The following is a 19798-nucleotide window of genomic DNA, read 5'->3' as shown; positions in this document are numbered from 1 at the left end:
GGGTTGGAACGGGGAGCGGTGGAGGTGTGGGGTGACGGCTTCGTTGCCGCTCAGAAGTGGGTGTTTTGTCCCCAAAACGGGGTGTGTTGGCCAATGTGAGACACACAATTCACAGAGCAGAGCGGAGGTGTTTGTGTATTCCGAGTTTGGGCAGAAAAGGGGTGATGGGGGGATCCCCTAAAGCCACTCCACACAAAATCCATGGGTTTATGTCATTCAGGTCGGGTTAGTAACTCCCCAGAACCCTCCCACCATTTAATGGTTGGGCAGTTAATGCACGTCTGGTTACAGCATTGATTCCTCACCATGCGTGCTCAGGAAAGGGTGTTTTAATGGGAGCAGGGTCTTCTGATCTATAGGTGTGATTTTTAGTAGTATAATGAGGGTATAATGACGATAGTTCGTCTAAAGGACATCCTAATAATGTGCTGACAAGGTCCAAATATTCTCTTACTATCATGGAGTGGTTTGTGTTGGAAAGGACCTTAAAGCTCACCCAGTTCCAATCCCCTGCCACGGGCAGGGACACCTTCCACTAGAGCAGGTTGCTCCAAGCCCCTGTGTCCAACCTGGCCTTGAACACTGCCAGGGATGGGGCAGCCACAGCTTCTCTGGGCACCCTGTGCCAGCGCCTCAGCACCCTCACAGGGAAGAGCTTCTGCCTCAGAGCTCATCTCAGTCTCCCCTCTGGCAGGTTAAAGCCATTCCCCTTGTCCTGTCCCTCCAGGCCCTTGTCCAAAGCCCCTCTCCAGGTTTCCTGGAGCCCCTTTAGGTATTGAAAGGCCACACTAAGGTCTCTAATTATTATCTTGACAACATCCATGTGTTTTCAGGATGTATGAGTCTTCAAGGGCAGTTTTTCCTGATTAGAGGAAAATTGAATTGAGATGGGAATCCAGCCCCTGCTCAGCCTGAGCTACCAAGAGCCTGTTGACCATGACCATGCGGCTTTGAGTATTTCTTCCTTCCCATCAGCCTTTATCCTCTGGCAACTGAGGAAATCACATCTTCAGGAGACCAAATGGAGTTGGAGCAGAGTCACGCTGGTTGCAATGAACTGTAGTAAAAGCCTTTTGTTGCTGATGGCACCTTGGTCCTTAAACTGGGCCTGAGGGAAATCACCGAATCCCTGACGCACTTACTTTGCCCTGGGAGGCATCAGCTTTGTCATGAGGGGATGGGAGACCTCTCAAGCAAAGCTGGTGCTGGGAAAAGTGCTGGATTTGTTGTTTCTTTAATAAAGATAATATTAATCTGAATGTTGCTGCAATGTGATGCTGACAAAGCAGCTGGGGTGGGATTGGTTTGAGTCAAAACATGTAACCTGGCTGGAGTTTTGGGGCACCATGTTAACTGTTTGATTAGGGAAGGAGAAATGAATGTCAGCCTGGGGTGAGCTTCCAAACCCACGTCCCTGCCAGCATCCTCCTCCCCATCCCAACCACTGGAGGATCCAACATGGGTTTGATGCATTTCAACTGCTCGTGAAGGGCTCATGCCATGGAATCAGCCCTGTTCTCCAGCATAGCGCTGGGATGCCCATCAATGAACATCCCACACTTTGCTGCCCCATTCCCTGCAGCCTGGACAGCAGCTCCCTCAATCCATCTCCCTTCCCAGCCTCGCAGCCCCAGCATGGCACAGGTTTTGGGTGGCAGCCTCTGAATCCCAAAACCAGGGAAAGCCCACAGAGATTCTGCAGTGGGAGATGGGGCTGCTCCGAGTAAGGTGTTGGCACAAGAGAGAAGGGGAATTGTCTTGTGCTGGGTTCCCACCACTGCAGCTGGCTCCAGAGCATCTCCACTTGGGTCTCATCATTCCCAGTGTGTCCTCACTTGGAAGTCTCTCAGGTCTGAGTGTGGCTTGGGAGCCAGTGGTGGTAGGCTTGGGGGCAATTCAGTTGCCTTCATACAGAGGAGGCCAGAGGATGATCAGGGACTGGAGCACCTCCCATATGGAGCCAGGCTGAGAACACTGGGGCTGTTCAGCCTGGAGAGGAGAAGCTGCGTGGAGACCTCAGAGCAGCTTCCAGTGTCTGAAGGGGCTACAAGGATGCTGGAGAGGGACTCTTCATCAGGGACTGGAGTGATAGGACAAGGGGTGATGGGTCTAAACTGAAACAGGGGAGATCTAAGTTGAATATAAAGCAGAAGCTCTTCCCTGTGAGGGTGCTGAGGCGCTGGCACAGGGTGCCCAGAGAAGCTGTGGCTGCCCCATCCCTGTCAGTGTTCAAGGCCAGGTTGGACACAGGGGCTTGGAGCAACCTGCTCTAGTGGAAGGTGTCCCTGCCCGTGGCAGGGGGTTGGAACTGGATGATCTGAAGGTCCTTTCCAACCCAAACCGTTCTACGATTCGATGTTGGGAGGTCTTGGATATCAGCTGTGGGACCAATGGAAAGCCCATGTCTTTCTCGGTCAGCCCTGGGGCATCCCTGGCAGCTCCAGACACATCCATGGGGATCTGAGCTATGGGCTGGGTTGAGACCTCAGACGCAGACACATTGTCCAGCCTTTTGGCTACTACCACGGTCTTGTGGTGCTTGAAAAGCCCGAGCAGCCCTTGTGTCCCGGGAAAGCAGGACTGGGCAACATCCCATCCATCCCGCTCTGCTGCAGATCACCTCCACCTCTTCACCACCTCTTCATCACTGCTCTTCATCCTCCAGCGCAGGACCTTTGATGAAGCTCTCACCTGGAGGGTGCTGGTATGTCCAGGGTGAGGTTTTCGCTGCAGTTCCCCAGCCTGGGTGCTCATCCCTCCCGAAATCCCTTGTGGATCTTGTCCCTTCTCCCACCCACAACACAATCAGACCAGCCACACAGTGAGCTTTTTAAAATGGGGCCTTTCTCCAGTTTATTTTGCCCAATAAAAATCCTTCACAGTCAGGTGGAGAGAGGAGAGATACGTATACATATAGATCTTCGTATATATTTATATATATACATACCTCTGTACAGATATATATTCACCGTAGAAAATCGCAAAGGCAGTAGCTCTTCACACCTTGAGAACCCAATGGAAACATACAACAGACCAGCAGTAGATGGGGAGATGTGGGGTGGTTTTCACGAGAATTCCCAAAACAGATACACCTTTGCTGTACAAAAATCCCGGAACGCTGCGTTTTGATCCCTTTTCTTTATCAACCTCTTTTCTTTAAACACCAGAGGTGAAGTCAAGACAACGGTGTTTGGAAGTGACCAGTGGATAGGAGAGACACCCAACTTTATGAACCTCTTTTAAATATTTAATTTTTAAAGTATATATATATATTTATATTCTTTTTATTGTTTTTATCTTCATTTCTTTTTGCAAAGTCTCATTAAACGCAGTTCGGAGACCCAGCAACAGTCAACGCAGAAACAAAACAGTAACAGAGTCTAGATCAGAACACTTCTGGTTTGGAATTCACAGTAAGAGCAGAAAGAGAGACCAAAGGCGTCAAGAAACGGACAAGAGGAAAGAAAGCACAAGGCTGGGCTTGAATTTACAGTTGGGTAGGTCCAAAGTAGTTGGACCAAGGGTCTAATGCGGAAGGTCCTACACACAGACACAGCCTGCAGCTCACCCGGTGGTGGAGCAGCAATGGAGAGCTCTGCCTGCTCCTCCGTGGGGCTTTTATTGCTGGTGAAATCAGACAGCAGGCTTGCTCGGGGGGCCCTGGGTGGCCCAACCTGACGTTCTCCCATCAGGGAGCTGGGTTTTGGGGATGGACACCTACTGACCTGCTGAAGAACAGACGCAGAAGACGGGTGACTAAGTGACGTGCATCGGTTTAGGAGGAGGAAACCCTCACAAGCGTACTGCCTGGGGCAAGGCAAAGACCAAGAGGGTTTCCTCTCGGCTCACAGCGATTACCAGGTCCGAGTGAGTGCAAACGAAGACACCTTGGAGGAGCTCCAGCCCTGGGCTGGGCTCTGCGGGGACACCGCTGCGTGGAAAGGGACTGCATAGACACATTGGCCGGTTGTGCAGCATTTCATTGCACCGGTGGTGGAACGCTTTTGGCACCGGTGGTGGAGCTCTGCCTGCATGTGTGTTGCTCCCTGCAGCCGCTGGAAGGGAACCCAAGTGCCACCTGAATGGGAAAGGGGATCTTCTCCTCCGAGAGAGGACAGCCTGGCTCTCAGGAATGGCAGAGCCAATGCCATGGTCTCCCGCTGGTGTCTGGTTGTCACCAAATGTAACTGGGTGCTCAGACACCCCAGGGGACCCAGCGGCTCCCACATGGGTGAGCTAATGGAGAAGACCCAGTAACAGTAATGGGATGGGCACCGGAGGGGGATGGAGCACACCTCCTGTGGACCCAGACTGGTGGCCTGCTGGATATGGGCAGCTTTGGGCTCTCCGGAAGAATGGGGACCACCAAGCTCAAACCATTGGTGATTATTTGGAGCCAGATTGGACTTTGCACCCCTTTCCCAAGGAGAGCCCAGGGCTAGAGCTATGAAGGTATTCAAAAGAACATTGGTTTGCCTGCAGGTATCAGAGTTGGGAATAGTCCCTTTAGAATCCCTCTAGAAAAACCTATTGCTTTGTGACAGAAAGCGGAGACCTTCTGCCTGAGGAAACACATCTGTGGAAGAGCTGTGAAGACACAACCCTGTGTGCCAGAGCTTGTCCCAGGCTCCAGACCTGACACCATCCCCTTCATCAGGAGAACCAGTGAGGAGGCTTATCCTGAACATGCAAAAGCTCATGTCTGGTGTTGCCAGCATGGAACATCCTTTTGGGAAGCAAACAACTGCGAACAGCTGGATGTGATCCCAACCCCTTGATACACTGGGTGCTGTGTGCCCCTGCAGAGCAGGGATGCTCATACACCCCTCACATCCCTGTCTTTCCAGAGGGGGGAAGGACCAGGGAAGCCCCAGAGCTGGCTGGCTGTGCTGTTGCGATGGTGTGAAGCCCCATGCAATGATCCCAAGTGGTTTCAAGCCATGGAGATGTCCTTCAGCAAGTAGCAAGATTGATCTTGGAAGTAAAGCAGAGCCGATTTAGCTGGGAATGGGAATGACATGAGAGAAGAGGTGAGGATCAGTGGTCTAGAAAGCTCTGCTGAGGTCAGGGTTGGGACACACCATTATCAGTAGAGGCTTTGCCTTCAGCTCCAGCTTGTTCAGATGTGTCTGGGAGAGGCACTGACTGCTCCTGGGACAACAGGGATGGTGATGGTCTGAAAGGAGGCAGGAGAGCTGGGGCAGAGGACTAGCAGGGCAAAGGCAACATGATGAGCAGGTCTTTAGCAAGGGGTCTGGATGAAAAGTGACTCTGTAAAGTGGCTTTCAAGGCTTAGATTGAGGGGTTGGGTTAAAATAATGGCAAGTTGGACCTGCTCCCATCCAGGACAGGAGTGAGGGCTGTCACTGCGCATCAGCAGGCTTTCATGGTATGGAAGGAGTGGAGAAGCTTAGCATAGCTGGGAAGCAGAGACAAGGTGGATGGGCATGTGCCCAAGGCCCAGACCCATCCGAGCATCCATCCACAGGAGCACTGTGGCTGGATGAGCACAGATCTCCCCCTGGGACCAGGTTCAGGAGCCTTCAGGGAGCTAAGGTGGGCAGAGATGCCTTTAGAACCCTAAGCAGGAGAAGCAAAGACCATGGTCCCTTCACCTCAGAAGATGGTTCCCTGGTAAGGAGGGTGCTGAGGGTGCCCTGGGGTGAGCTGGGAGAGGACACCAAGGGGGCAGCCAGCAGGGCCACCAGCTCTCAGGATGCACATGTTCCTGGCCACATCCCACTGAGCCAGCACAAGCCCTTGACTGGACCCTGTAACATCTGCTACTAAACTAGAGGAGACCTGTTGCCCTGAAGACAAGTGTAATTGCTTGGCATGCATCCTCCCTTCTCCTCATGAAAAAAAAGTGGGAATTGCATCCATCCTGCCTCCTAGAAACAGCCTCTGGTCCACACTCTCTTTGGGCAGTGCATGGAGCTAGTTGGCACAGCCATGGAGCATATTGGTCTAACCAACTGGGGACAATCAGCTCACACAGGAACTTCTATCTAGCACATGGACCTGCAAACATTCCCAGGTGGGACACAGGGAAAGCCAAGCCCTTACTTGTCTCCTGCCAGTTCTCATTCCCCTTTTCCAGCCCACATCAGCCTCATCCTTCCTCTGGAAAACCAGGAGGCAGCTCCACACGTGCAATCCCAATGCCTTCTGGAGATCTTTGGTCATGTTGCTCATGAGCTCGCTGTGTTGAGCAAGCCATAAAGTGCCACTGCAAGGGGCAGGAGTGGGGTGGGTTGGTCCTTCCCATGGGCAGAGCTCATGGGCAGCAGGGCTCAAAGGAGACACTGTCTGCAAGGGGTTTGGTGCAACACAGGGATAGGCAGAGGGGACTCCAGTTTTAACCAGGGGACTATCAAATCTCAGCTCAGGATGACAGCAAGCATCAAAGCAGGACAGAGTGACACCAGGATGCTTTGTTAGAGTCAATTCCAAGTGGATTGCCTTCCTGGAAGATGAGCCCCCCCATTTGCATTGCAGCCAGCAAAAGCTCAGGGGGTGCTGAGCACCTCCATGTAGCACTCAGCACTCAAATACAGCATCAGCTGCTACTGTGCATCCCATTCAGCAATATAGAAGCCAGAGAACTTTCTTGTCTCTTCATTTAATCGTTGCAAATACAGAGCTGGGCTGTTATTTACATCCAAATACACTTGTCTCTGTAGAACGTAGCAGCATAAGAGCAACAACTCGATTCCTATCTTGAGTGTGGAAGCTCGGGAGGTGATCTCGCTCCGGCAGGATGCCAGCGACAGCAGGAATGGTGCTGCCACGAGACAGTGGCAGAAGCTAAGTGGGACTGTGTGAAGCACAACAACGTGCGATGGTGGCGGCGTTCACCCTCAGGGTGAGACGGGAGTGCTGGCTTGGCATCTTAGAGCAACAGCAACCCACCTCGACATGATGGTGGAGCAAAGCAGCCCTGCTCACAGCAAGGGGGAAAAGGGGCTGCTTAGACCTTCCCTGGCACCAGGATGACCTGCTCAGCCCAAATCCTCATGGATGGAAATTGCTGGAGCTGATTAAATCCTCTATTTGCTCATGCCTGGAGCACAAGTCAGTTGCCCGCACTGGGTGATGTGCCACAAGAGATGCTCCAGGTCTTCCCACCACTGGCCTGACTCTCCCATAGATCTTGGATCATCTGGGGCAGCCCCATGTATTGGGTATCCCAGAGCATCTCTAATGTCTCTGGACCCCCTGTGTGAGCAACTGACCTGAGATCATTGTGACCACAGCTTTTGCTGGCAAGTTAGAGATGACTTCTTGTTTCAGGTGAGATGCTAACCATGTGCAAGATTTTGAGGGCAGAATTAAGCATGAGCCAGTATGTCACACTGAATCCCATCAGCTCCAGAGCTGGCTGAGCAAAGGTGGAGGAGAAGGCTGGGTGATGGCCAACCCAAACTCTGGGTTGAGTTTCATGAGACACAAACATTTTATCAGCCCTGCCTGAGTCTCCAAGAGACAAGATATCAGCCCCCTTGGCCATTCCCATGATATGGCATCAAAACACCAGTCTGGCACCCCTTGGCTATCTTACTTCAAGGCTAAGACCCCAGGGGCTCAACACAGACCTAGTTTGTGATGGGAGACTTCATCCAGTCAGTGAGTAAAAGTGTTAAGACCTGGAAAGGGCCAGGGGAGCTCCCACCTGCACCAAACAACAGGAACCTGGATGTCCCTCCATCATTTTGCTCCATATCTGCTGAGCAAAGGGCAGTCACCTCCAAGAGAGGCTGGTTATCACCATGTGGTGACACAGTGCTAACACAGGGGAGGGGACGTGATGGGGAGAAGTGCATCCAGTTGTGGGGAGGGTTCCTGTGGAATCCTTCATGGCAGTTTGGCTGGGGCACTTGCCAAAACCATCAGTATTTTATGTCACTGCAGCATAGGAGGGTGTTTGCTGTAGGGCAGCTGAGTGCTTGAGGTATGTTTGGCTAATACCCAAAACAGGGGAAACCACCATCAGCAGCACAAACATCTTAATGGGTGTCTACAAAGCTTTCTGTCATCCAGGGAATGGCCACAATCGAGGTTGCTCAGGTCCGGATCAGAACACTAGATCATACTAATGTAGTGAAGAAGAAGGTGAAGGGAGGGTACATCTCCTCCTCCAGGGTGAAAAATCTCTCCTTGCCACTCCTGCTCCATCCCAAGGAGCTCGGCAGTCCCTGATGGATGCACTGTGAGGCCATTGAGTCCCTGGGCAGCCCAGCACCCTCCAGCAGTCAGACAAACCCATTTGCCTCCTGGTTTCACTGGGTCCATCAAGACACGCTCATTCCTGGCATTACTGCAAGAAAAAGGTGATGGAGCAAACCTGGCAGGCTGGAGGGCTTGGCTGGCTGCTGCTGACTGCATCCAGGGATGGGGGGACGCCAGACAAGCCCCTGCTTCTCCTGCTTGTGAAAGAAGGAGCTCTGTTGAGGAGGTATCCCACAGGGTGATGCTAGTGCCCATTTCTCGAGTGTTAACACAGCAGCGAATTGTAGTGTACACCTCCTCAACAGCAGATCCTTCAAACTCAATCACTTTGGGTCTTCTTGAACCACCAACTGAGACACTGGTTTCTGTGATGGTTAGAGGGAAATGAACCTTAACATCAGTGGAGCCAGGAGGAGCAAAGGTGGAAATGACCCACCAGGTTATTGGACCCATCTTGTGGGGAGGGCACTTGCTGTGGGGTTTGCTTTTCATGTGGTGGCCTCAAAAGCACCATATGAACATCAGAGTCTAAGCCTCTTGCTATTTCTCCATGCTCTGACCTTGTGCTCAAGGACTGCAAAACCCTTCACAAGCACAGATGCCTCACAACTGCTTTGTGAAGGAAGACAACGTGCCTTTGTCTGATGTGGAAAGAGAAGCACAGAAAGCCAAGATGACACAAGACAGCAGATCTCCAACCCTGACATTGTGAGATATTTGGCTCCATCTGGAAGGCCCAGTGTATGAAATGGGGGAAGCTCTTGGATTTGCCTGGCCAAGTGTATAAGTTTGTGCAGCACATGTGGGTGTCTCCTTTGGCATGGTCAAATCTGCTGCTGAGTGATACCAGCAGTCAGTTGCACTGCTTCCTCATTAGGGTGTGCAGATGATGTCCAAGAGCACTGGAGCATCTGCAAGGACTCATAATGGGACTTCTTAACACCCTTCAGGGGTCAGACCTGACCTAGTCCTGGAGACTGATCCTGGAAGAGGGGCTTAGCCTGAGCTGCCCTGGTGTTTCCCAGGCTGATGGGCCAGCTCCAAAGGCAGAAGCAGTGGGAAAAGACAGGTACCCTCAACTGGGATCTTGAAATGCCCTGGTCTCATCATACATCTACACTCTCTACAGCTCCAGGGATGGCTGCCAGCCACTAACCGTTCCTGTCCAGCAATACTGTTGGCCTTGGCTGGTGGTTAATGGGACTAACTGAAGTCTCCTCTCTCCTGCTCAGCCTCTTTGCTCGGTCTGGAGCTCACCACAACAGTGTTTTTCCCCAGCTGGAAGCTCAGACCTGGTGATGGAGAGGGGGAGCTACTGGGGAAGGGAACATGGAAAATGTGTAGCTTCAGGGCTTTTGTTTGGATGCTCCTCAATGCCCTGAGGTTCTTCCTTGGTACGCACATGGAATGTGATCTGGCCAAACTCTCCCTGGAGTCCCCTCATTCCAAAATGTCCCATTGATAATTCTACCTTTGTTCTTCTAGCTGCTCCCAAGGACAAAGAGCTGCAATTCCCACTTGTGTCGATCCTTTGGCCACTGACCAGTCAGTGCAAATTCCACTGTGCAACGAGTTTTAACTCTTCACTGTGAATCACAGTAAAAAAGTGTCCATGAAAGGGAGAACCAGGCCCACTTTGCCCACCTTTTCAAGCTGAATGCTGGTTTTTGATGCCTGCACCATTCCCAGTGACTGTGCATACGAGATTTGGTTATTATTCTGCCAGGGCATAAGCACTTGAGTGATCTTAAACATTTTCCCTTCTCATTACTGCTTTCATGCTCAGAGTTAGTAGCTGAATATTTCCTTAAGCTAAGCCTGTGTTATCTCTGTCCCTGGAGTGTGTGATGCCACATGGGATCGCTATGGGATGCTGTTTGAAATGGCTGTGCTGAAGGCTAACACATCATTGTGATCTAGCAGTGATGCTGATGTTGCTCACTGCAACTCCTGAGTGAGGCTTGGATGCAGTTTTGAAGGAGACCCTGGACCAAGAGAGTGCATCAAAGCATCACTCATTTGAGAATGGGGCAGCACAATTGCCCACTGTTGGGGCAAATTGCTAAAGCTTCAGTTTGCATAAACATCCCACAGGTTTGAAGGCTTCTCCAAACCTCGATTTCATTGACTTTGGGAAGTGAAAGGGCTCTTGGGAGGGGAAACTAGCTTGTATTTCCAAGTTTCTTTCTTGCTGTAGCCAGCTTGAATATGTAGTAGGAATAGGGGGACCAAGGAAGAGGTGAGAGCGTATTTATTCTCCCAGGGTTGAGAGTGGAGCACAACCCAGAAGAGGAGTGGAACTGCAGAAGGAAACCACAATGAAATGAAAACGCAGCTCTGCTGAGCCTCCAAAGAGGCTCCTGCTGGGTGATCATTCCTTGTTGGCTTATGTTACTAGGACAGGCTCATCCTGCTTCTCGAGGATGTCCTAACCTCTTGCAACCATGACAGCCATGGGCTGGCAAGAGGGAGTCATCTGGTAGAGATATGTCTGGTTTCACTGAAGTCAGTGGCCAACCTCGCACTGACTTCACTAAGACCACCGTCTAGACAGGATACTTGATGCAGACCAGTGAGTTTGCTCACGATCCCGAGAGCTTCGCTCCGTTAGCCAATGTGGCTAAAAATGCCCTGATTAAAACCTGCCACTTTGAACTGTTTTGCTGCTTGGAAAAACCAAAGATACCAACTACAACCCTCCGAAACAACCAACCGGAAGAGGCGTGAATTGTAGGAGAGGGGACGGCAGCTTCTAGCAAAGTAACAGTCACGGCAGATTACAAAAGAGCCAACTGACCCTCACCAGCTGTACTAGGAAAGAAACCCAAAGGAGATGTAGCATTATCCATAGAAAAACAACGCACATCCACAGTTATTTTACCTACAGAGCACAGAAGTAGAGAGTAAGGGTGGTGGAGCTTGGTATGAGCAGACTCACACCGCTCCTATGGTAGCGTATTATCCTTCGGAAGATCACTGGCTTGAGTAGGTAGTACATGCACAGCAATACAGAAATCAGGTTGTATTGTCTTGGTCCCACCTCAGATCTCGGTGGACTCTATTCGCTCGAGTCTGGAGGGAGTCCATGGTTTCTTCTCCTCGGTGTGCGGGGGGCTGGTGGTCTTTGTGTTCATCTCATTCACTTTGTGCTCCAGGAGCTGGTTCTTCTGGTACATCTCCACGTAGTTCAGTTGCAGCTGCTTCTGGTACTTGATGACTTTCTCCTTCTCCTCCTGCCACGTGCGCCGCTCCTCCTCAAAGTCCATCACTTGCTGCTCCCGCTGCTGCCGCTCCAGCTTCAGCTCCGTCTGGAGCCGCTCCACCTCCTTCCGCAGCGTGTTGACGCTGTCCTCGCTCTGCCGCTGCATCTTGGCTTCATCGCTCTCACAGGCCAGTGGGTCCCGCAGCTTCTCCCCAGCATCCCCACCAAAAGGTCCTGGAGGTCCCACACTGGCAAGTGTCCGCTTCAGGCTGGAGACCTCCAGCTCACAGTGGTTCAGTTTTTCCCTCAGCACTTGGACCTCGCTCATCTTGCGTTGCAGCTCGCTCTCGCAGATCTCCAGGTTGACGCTCTTGGAGCTGTAGGAGTCCTTCAGGGTGAGGATCTGCTCCTCCTTCTCCCGTAGGAAGTTCTTACCTTCCTTGAGCTGCGTCCGCAGTCCCACAATCTCGTTCAGTTTCTGGGACACATCTGCTTGGGAGTCCTTCAGCTGCTGCTTGAGCAAGGAGATCTCACCTGCCTTCTGGCACACCTATGGGGAAAGCATCTGTGAGGCAGGAGGAAGGCAGAGAGGAGCCACCACCACTGCCTGTCCCCTGCACTGCCCATAGAACATCTCTGTCACCTCGCCATGGCAGGAGGCTCAGGTAATGAAGGGGACTGCCAGTGATGCTGCTCAAGAACTGAGTTCCAGCCTTCACCAGGACCCAGACCATGCCAAAGACCTAGAGGTTATACCCGCATTTGTGGGGGAGATTTCTTCCTGTCTCTCAGGGACCTGATTCTGTTCCCAGCTGGAGTTGACCAAATAATAGCTGAGCTCAGTGCTGTGGTCCTCACCACTGGTGAATAGACACTGATGCTTCCCTCCCTGCATTCATCTTACCTAACCACAGGCTTGTGGTGCTTGACCCCAAACCCTCTGCTCTCAGCAGATCTCCAGTGGGATCTGGAGCTTGAACAAGCCTGGGACAAAAACAACCCAGATCTGGAGACCACCCTGGCTCTCCCCGAGCACTGGGAGTGTAGGACAGGATGCAGAGACAGTAGATGTTATTTACTTGTCCTATGATGCTTTGCTTCCCAAAGACTTCTAAAGAACCCAGCTGACTGAATATTAGAGTTCACTTCACTGGGGACAGTCCAGGGACTAGTAGCTATTTAGTTCTTTTGGGGCAGGGCATGAAGAGCATCAGCTTCTCTGCCAAAGATCAAGGACAGAGCTGCAACCCACCCTTGATGAAACGGCACTACCATGCACTGTCCTTGGGTGATGGAGGTACAGATTCAAATCTGAACCTCCGATCACTCACCCATGTGGTAAGGTACACAAACCCAGTGGAAATACCCTTCCTGCAGTGTGTGTTTGCATTACATAGGTGTCACCATTCAACGTGACACTCCTCTGCACCTGCATAGTCCATCAAAGGTGACAGTTAAATGAATAGTTGTAGGTGTTGGAAGTGAACCATAAAAAATGACCGAACCCTCATTTTCCCATGAACTCCATTGTTTTCAGGGCTCTGCACTGGCAGATCTGACCTGTTTGCTGTGGATGATTGCAGAGACAAACAGTCCCTACAGGAGTCCTAGCAGGAGCCTGGGCTGGGGAGCAGCACCAAGGAACCATCAGTGATAAGACGGGATGGGCATAGTTAAAAATAGACTTGGTATCCACCTCCAGACCAGGGTATCCCATCCTGAAGCCCCTGTCTCTTGTCACACATGAAATGCATGGCCTTTCCTCCCTTCTGCAGTGCCTGCAAGGTTGGTTGCTTCTCCAGTCCAATTGGGTCAATGCTCCTTAGACAAACTCTCCTCTCCATTGCTTTCATTGCAACCTCCACCTTCCTCTGCTATAGTGGACTTGCCTGGTGTGTAATGTTGAGCAAGACCTTGAAGCTCAGCTATCAGGACAGTCTAGTGCTTACTACAGATTGCTAAAGAGCTCAGACATATGCGCAGTGTCCTACATCTACCTACTAGTAGCACCTTTCCCTGGAGATGACAGTCATGGTGGTTCCCCATGCAGACCTAACTCTGTGAGAACCTCCATCCACACCAGCGCTTGTCTGCAGCAGCAGCAGAACCGTGTCATGCTGATTTAACTGTAGTTAGAATGGTGTAGTTACTGCTTAGCTAAAATCTGCACAATTTACTGAAAGTGCTCTCCATGGGCTGACTCTTCCCAAAAGGCAGAGAAATACATGATGAAGAACAGCTTGGATAGGAACCAACTTACAGATTAAACCACTTAAATTTAGGCCTCTTCTTGAGTGCTGTGGAGATCTAGGCAATACAGTCCATGGAGCCTGGAGAGCAAGTCAAAGAGTCAACAAGTGTAGGTGTCTACACATTTTAGGTGTCTTGATCCACAAGCTGGATCCCTATCTTTTGTATCCGTAGCTCTGGGTTGGCTGTTCCAGACAGAACTATAGCAGTGAAACAAACAATCAAAAGCTCATCTATAGTTTTACTGGTGAAACAGGGAACATTCCAGACCTAACTTGCTGGAACACACAAAAGACCTGTGCAGAGCAGCTGGGCAAAGGAGGCGTCATGTGGGACAATGCAGCCTGCTTGTTCTGGGATGTAACACGCAGAGATTTTCCAGCAAGCCTCTAATAAGCTTTGCTGAACATCTGCAAATAGCACATTTCAGAGCCTCATTAATCCCAGCTTCATTGACTTTCCATCAGGATTAGCAGAATAGGCTCTTCTGGATTCTAGAGCTGCGTTTTGCCTCTGCACCCTTAATAAATTTAAAGTTTCTAGCCCGTCCATGAAAGGATTAAAATTCTTCACATGATCAAGCTGAAAAAAGAAGTGTGTTAGCACTGGCTCTAAAAACAGGCTTCCATAAAATGCTCTAAAAATAGAAACAGTAGGAAAAACATGTAAGACTCAAAAGGAGAACTAGAAAGAGGAATTCACCTGTCAGCCTTTTAAGAGAGATAAACTCATTAACAAGTGAAAACAGAGTGTTAAAATGGAAAGCATGAGGCAAACTGGCTATTGGCATCATTCTTGGCTCACTTGCTTTATATCTTAAGTAAAAAAGGATCAAATATTTGCAAAGCAGTTTCAAGGTTTGACCCAACACAGGTGTTAGAAGAATTTAATTAAAATAGACTTAAACCCATTTTTGGTAGCACAAATACCTGGATGGAAAGACCTGTGTTCATTGAAACTGTTGGAGTGACCAGAGTGTGAAGCCAGATTATTAACCAGCACAGGAGGTGCGCACCAAAAGTTGTGCTCATTTTAGTTTAAGTGGGAACTACAGGCCTGAGGTTCATAGAATCATAGAATCATGGAATCAACTGGGCTGGAAAAGACCTTTAAGATCATCAAGTCCAACCATTACCCCAGCACTGCCAAGGCCACCACTAACCCATGTCACTGAGGGACTCACCTACATGGTTTATGAACACTTCCAGGGACAGTGATTCCACCACTTCCCTGGGAAACCTGTTCCAATACCTGATCACCCTCTCTGGGAAGAAATGTTTCCTAATATCCAATCTAAAGAGGTGTCTGAAGTGTCATCTGTTACATGGAGCCCACCAACCCATACCCATTGTCTGTGGGATCCACTTAGGGCAACTGGTATGTGCTTTGGGTTACCACTCAACAAAAACCTCACTCAAGGTCCGCTACAACAAGGCTCTTACCTCCCACTTGGTCTCTTCAATCTTTGGGAGAAACTCAGCCTGCTCCTTCTTGAAAGCCACGAATTTCTTCTCCAGTTCCTCTCGTTGCTGGAGGAGTTGTCCCATATCATCTTGGAGTTTTTTTTTCTCCTGCTGGAGCTTGAAGATCTGGAGCTGCAAGGCTTGCTGAGCCCGCTGCGCCTTTTTGGAGACCTGCTGCAACTTGTTGGCATAGTTTTGCCTCAGGTCCTCCATTTCCCTCTCCCAGATCTTCTGCTTCTCCTCGAACACTTGGAAGATGGCTGCCTCGCTTTTGTCCAAGTTCCTTCGCATCTGGAGGACCTCCTGCTCCTTCTCCCACAGCCGGTCTTCCAGGTCTTGGATAATATCGTCCGTTGAAGGCGAGTGGAAAGGCATTGTTTCATTGAGATGGTTCAGTCTGTTGAACGAAGAGGTGCTCTTGCTCGAAGACCGCCCGCTGTCTGAGGTAGATATCCCGTTGTATCCCACGATGTTCTTGTCCACGTAGGTTGTACCGATGCGGTTGATGTGGCTGGTGGAGGCGCTCATTGGACCCACATGCTGGCTGTAGCCTGTCCCATAGGTGGGCAAGCTTGTCAAGGAATTACGGCCTGAATCCGAAAGGCCCCCCACTTGGTTTGTAGTCCTGTTAAGGCTGCTCTTGTCGAGTCCACTTTTGGGTGCGGACGGGCTATTGCTGTTGGCATGGTTCAAGCTCTTTCTGTTCTCTGTCACCCCGTTGCTCTGCGGCGGGCAGAGGTTCTGCATGGAATGGAAGTTTTTAGGAACTACTGGTTTAAAGGCTGAGGGTCTAACTAAGGGCTCATTGCTCTGCAAAAAGGAAAAAGGACCACGCATCAAACACAGCAGGAAGCTTGGAAACAACACACACAAGAGATACATCGGCACGGGATGGGGCTGATGGAGCTAGATGTGGGCTAGCTCTCTATTTCTCAGCCTTATTACACAGTGGGCCATCTGGGATTTTACATGAGGGACCTGTGGTCGCTTGTAGGGTCAAGTGTGTGTCACTTTGTCTTCCCTTGCCCCAAGTGAGAAAAAACCACCTTGACTCACCCCAAATCTGTGTGATTTTTCCTTGGCTCCTCTCAGTGCTCTTTGCAAGAAGGAGGGCTGCCACTTGCCTACCAGACCTGATCAAAACAACTCTGATTTTGGTAGATTACATCTTGAAGGACTTCTAGCCCTGAGGGTGCTAGAACTGAATTGAACCTTTAGATTAGCAGCTGTTTTGCCCCAGGAGCACCATGTTTCCTTCCTGACAGTAGTGATCTCTGCCCTGTGTGGACATCATGTCCTGCTTATGCTTGGATAGGAGTAGAAAGGAGCTGTGACTCCAGCAGTGACACTGGGCGAGGAACATGCTGAAGCTGCTCTTCAGTTGAATGTGTTTTCTATGGGCATAAGCAATGCTGGGGGGAGAATGGACCACAGATGTGAAGGGTTTAGAAGGGATTTTAAAACCTTGCACATTCCTCACCCTTTGAATACACCTACAGAAACAAAATTTTCCTCAAAATGGGGCTGAGTCTCCCTCCTTCAGGTTGGGTTTCAGGTGAGAATTAGCCCGGAGGAAGCTGCTTTTATTAGCAAAGACATTTTGCAAATGCCCTCTAGAAGAGACAGAATGAGCCCTGGTGAGCTGGCAAGGTTGGGGACCAAAACCCTGGTGCCTGGCATGCAGGACTACAATGGACTACAGGGACCAGTGGATTAACAACCCAGGAGGAAAGACCACCACACACCACAGAAGACAGTGTCCCCAGAACACAAGTTATTAGGCAGTATAAACCACTGCTAGCTCTGGGGCTCTGCTTCTCTAGGCCTGGGAGATGTTTGCTCTCTGAAGCCAGTATGAGCCATGAGGACTAGTTTTGGATGGGCAATAATGCTCACAGGAGTAGTTTTCAAGCCTTGCCAACTTGTCCCTCATAAGGGGCACTGGGATTTTGAACTGGGATCATAGCTGCTTTCAAGCAACAGCTTTTGGTAGCAGTGGGCTGTTGGAGATGACCTATAAGTGGCACAAAACCCAAGAGTGGGACTCAGATGCTGGGCCTACTGAAACAAGAGCCAACTCCAGCTCCATCCCTACCAATCAGGGAGGTAGGCACAGCATCTCGGGTAGGTTGGAATAGCCAATGACTTAAATACAGGCTTAAATGAGCTGGAAAATCAGCTGTAGAAGACTTGTGATCATGCTCTTGGGTTCCTCAAGAACTAACATTCCCCATGAATGTAATAAGAATTGTATTATCTATGTAAAAATGATGCCATCTACGTAGTAAGAATTGGACTATCTATCAGGATTGCACCATTGCCCAAGGCTTCCTGGTCTGTGTTTTAGGAGGTGTGCCACGGTCACCAAGCTGCTCCAGGAGGTGGGAATTCTCACCTGGTCTAGTTTGCCGGAGATTGGCAATATCTTTGGTGGGTTACTGGGCTCTCGGTATTGGGGAGGTGGCGGCATGTTCTTCTCATTGTTGGTGGTCACGTTCCCACAGATGTCCATCTTCACCTTCTCGCTCTTGCGCAGGTCGCCGTTGATGTAGAGGGAATTGGAGACCTTCTCCGACTTGTATGTCTTCTCCTCGCCAGAGTAGCGGTTGGAGATCTCCCGTGTGGAATACCCATTGCGAGACCCCTCCGTTTGCCGGCTGCTGCTCTGCGTCCGGGTCCCCACGCTCTTCATGGCAAACTCCTGGTCATTGGCAACGCCGCTGCCCACGCTGCCCATGGTGCTCTGGGAGATGGGTTGGGATGGCCGGGGAGAAAAACTGTGGAAGTTCTCTGGGATGGGGTAAGTTGGGTCACTGAGAACGGGCAGCGTCTCTAGAGTAGCCATGGCAGTGTAGAGGTGAGGTGGAGGCACAGGTCAGTGGCACTGGGAGAAGGGGGGAAAGGAAAGGGCTGTTAATAAGATGCCTTTTATCTCCCATACCCTTTGCAGGTCAACATTGTGCAGAGATGAGCAAACGTGTGGGATGGGTGATGCAAGGACAGAAGCTGCCATGTCTCAGTATATGGTATGGAGCAGATGATGGAGCTGTCTTCCTCTCCAGGAGCTCCAGCCCACTTTGGAAGAGCAGCATGCACTGGTCCCCCCCATCCTACTCACTGCTATGCACAAAAGCTGCTCTTCAGCCTCTCAGTCCAAAGGGTGGGTGCTTGAGGGTTGCATGGGTTTTAGTGGGCACAGCTCTACAGCATTGGTTGGACTCTTGCAGTTCCCAAGCTTGAAATATTTCTGTCCCTCTTCCCAGGTTTGGACAAGTTTGTTTGGCCATGGGGATGGACCAGCCCTGGTCCATGTGTAGGCTCATACACTGTTGCTCCCTCCAGTGCAATCCTTAGGGGTGATTCAACAGGGCTTAAGCTTTAAAGTCCCTCCCAACCCAAACCAGTCTGTGGCTCTAGGATTCTGTGATTTCTCTCAACAGAATCATAGAATGGTTTGGGTTGGAAAGGACTTTAATATCATCTAGTTCCAACCCCCTGCCTTGGAAGATGGAGATCTTAGAGAGTGACAGCATTCCCAACAATTCCTATTCCCTCTACTAAGGTGCTAGTTCAATCCCCTGTAATGCAGTCAGCCCCACAAAGGTATAAAATCTTATTTAATGAAATAAAAAGACCGACAACGATATTTCTGTGGCCTCATTGAATAGAGGAGAACTTGAACCCTGGATCTCGTTAGCTATGGATCTCGTTACCTGAAGGAAGGAAGAAGATGCATTGCAAAGTTTGGGTGATTGCAGTGAGTCCTGAGGTCTCTGTACTTGGAGAAGGACTCACAGCTCATTTCGGTCAATGAGACATGAGTGTCCAGTCCCCTTGAGGGGGCTATATGTGTCCTCCCAGTGCAGCTCCAGAATGGCTCTGGTATCCTTGGAGTTCTGCCTCATATCTGCCAGTCTGTGTAGATGTCAGTGGTACCACCACAGCTGAACCAAGCCTGGAGGAGTAGGGTCAGTGGCACATGGACAGCTATGGGCTCTTAGCTGACCAGTGTCCTCCCAACCTTACTGAGCTCATTGGCTTGGTCCCCATGGACCAGAAAGGATGGTTTTTTTTGGCCCTCAGTTCCAGGTGTCCCAGAATAAACCACCTGGGCAGTGTGGGGCCTAAAGCAAGATATATGGATAGTGAGAGGTACAGATTTCCCCTGGATAAAAGATGGATAACAGAAGTGATGCCCTTTGAAAAGATGTTCAGTGATGGGTGGGCTCAGACAGGGCCATCAGGTAGGGGAGGTGGAGAAAAATCCCCATTTCAGTGAGGTTTTCCCTCTTCTTGGGGTAGGGGTATTAAGTCAACCTCCCCAAGTAAAGCAGGAGAGCTGGGTTATTTCCCTGGAGAGCTAGCCCAAGTCTAGAGCTCAGCTTTGATGCGGTGTCTCACGGGGTCTTGCTATTTGCACTAATAATGGAATGGAAAAAGAATTATAAAGGTTAAAGCAGAGGCTGTGCTGCTCGGCTTGGCTTTTATTGAACTGCATTTCTGGAGGCCTGTAGCCTCCTCCCTTGTCTCAGCATCCTGATCTTCCCATAGAAAGCTGCCCTGGCTGAAATATGGCCCAAGTGTCATGAGTCTGGTGGACTAACTAACGTGGTGGAGGGAGAGAACACAGAGCCGATACCTACAGCGAGCTGAG

At 50.5% G+C, this 19798-nt stretch overlaps 1 protein-coding gene across 4 annotated transcripts in view; it reads right to left on the bottom strand.

The window, feature by feature from the left end:
• Window positions 1-2827: 2827 nt before the first annotated feature.
• The window catches only part of LZTS3 (leucine zipper tumor suppressor family member 3), a 51919-nt gene continuing 34948 nt past the window's right edge, over window positions 2828-19798 (bottom strand). For 3 of the 4 annotated variants that reach the window (XM_030492592.1, XM_030492590.1, XM_030492591.1), the window contains exons 2-4: window positions 17540-18028; window positions 15124-15954; window positions 2828-11981 (exon numbers count right to left, since the gene is read on the bottom strand). In XM_030492592.1, the coding sequence (XP_030348452.1) occupies window positions 11271-11981; window positions 15124-15954; window positions 17540-17989 (1992 nt within the window). In that variant the 5' untranslated portion in view covers window positions 17990-18028 and the 3' untranslated portion in view covers window positions 2828-11270. The remainder of the gene's footprint in view (window positions 11982-15123; window positions 15955-17539; window positions 18029-19798) is intronic. The other variant, XM_030492593.1, reaches the window with a different exon arrangement.

Source organism: Strigops habroptila, chromosome 7 (genome assembly GCF_004027225.2).
Source record: "Strigops habroptila isolate Jane chromosome 7, bStrHab1.2.pri, whole genome shotgun sequence".
Classification (NCBI taxonomy): Eukaryota; Metazoa; Chordata; class Aves; order Psittaciformes; family Psittacidae; genus Strigops; species Strigops habroptila.
The sequence above is the reverse complement of the archived record's forward strand: the minus strand, read 5'-3'. Positions and strand labels throughout refer to the sequence as shown.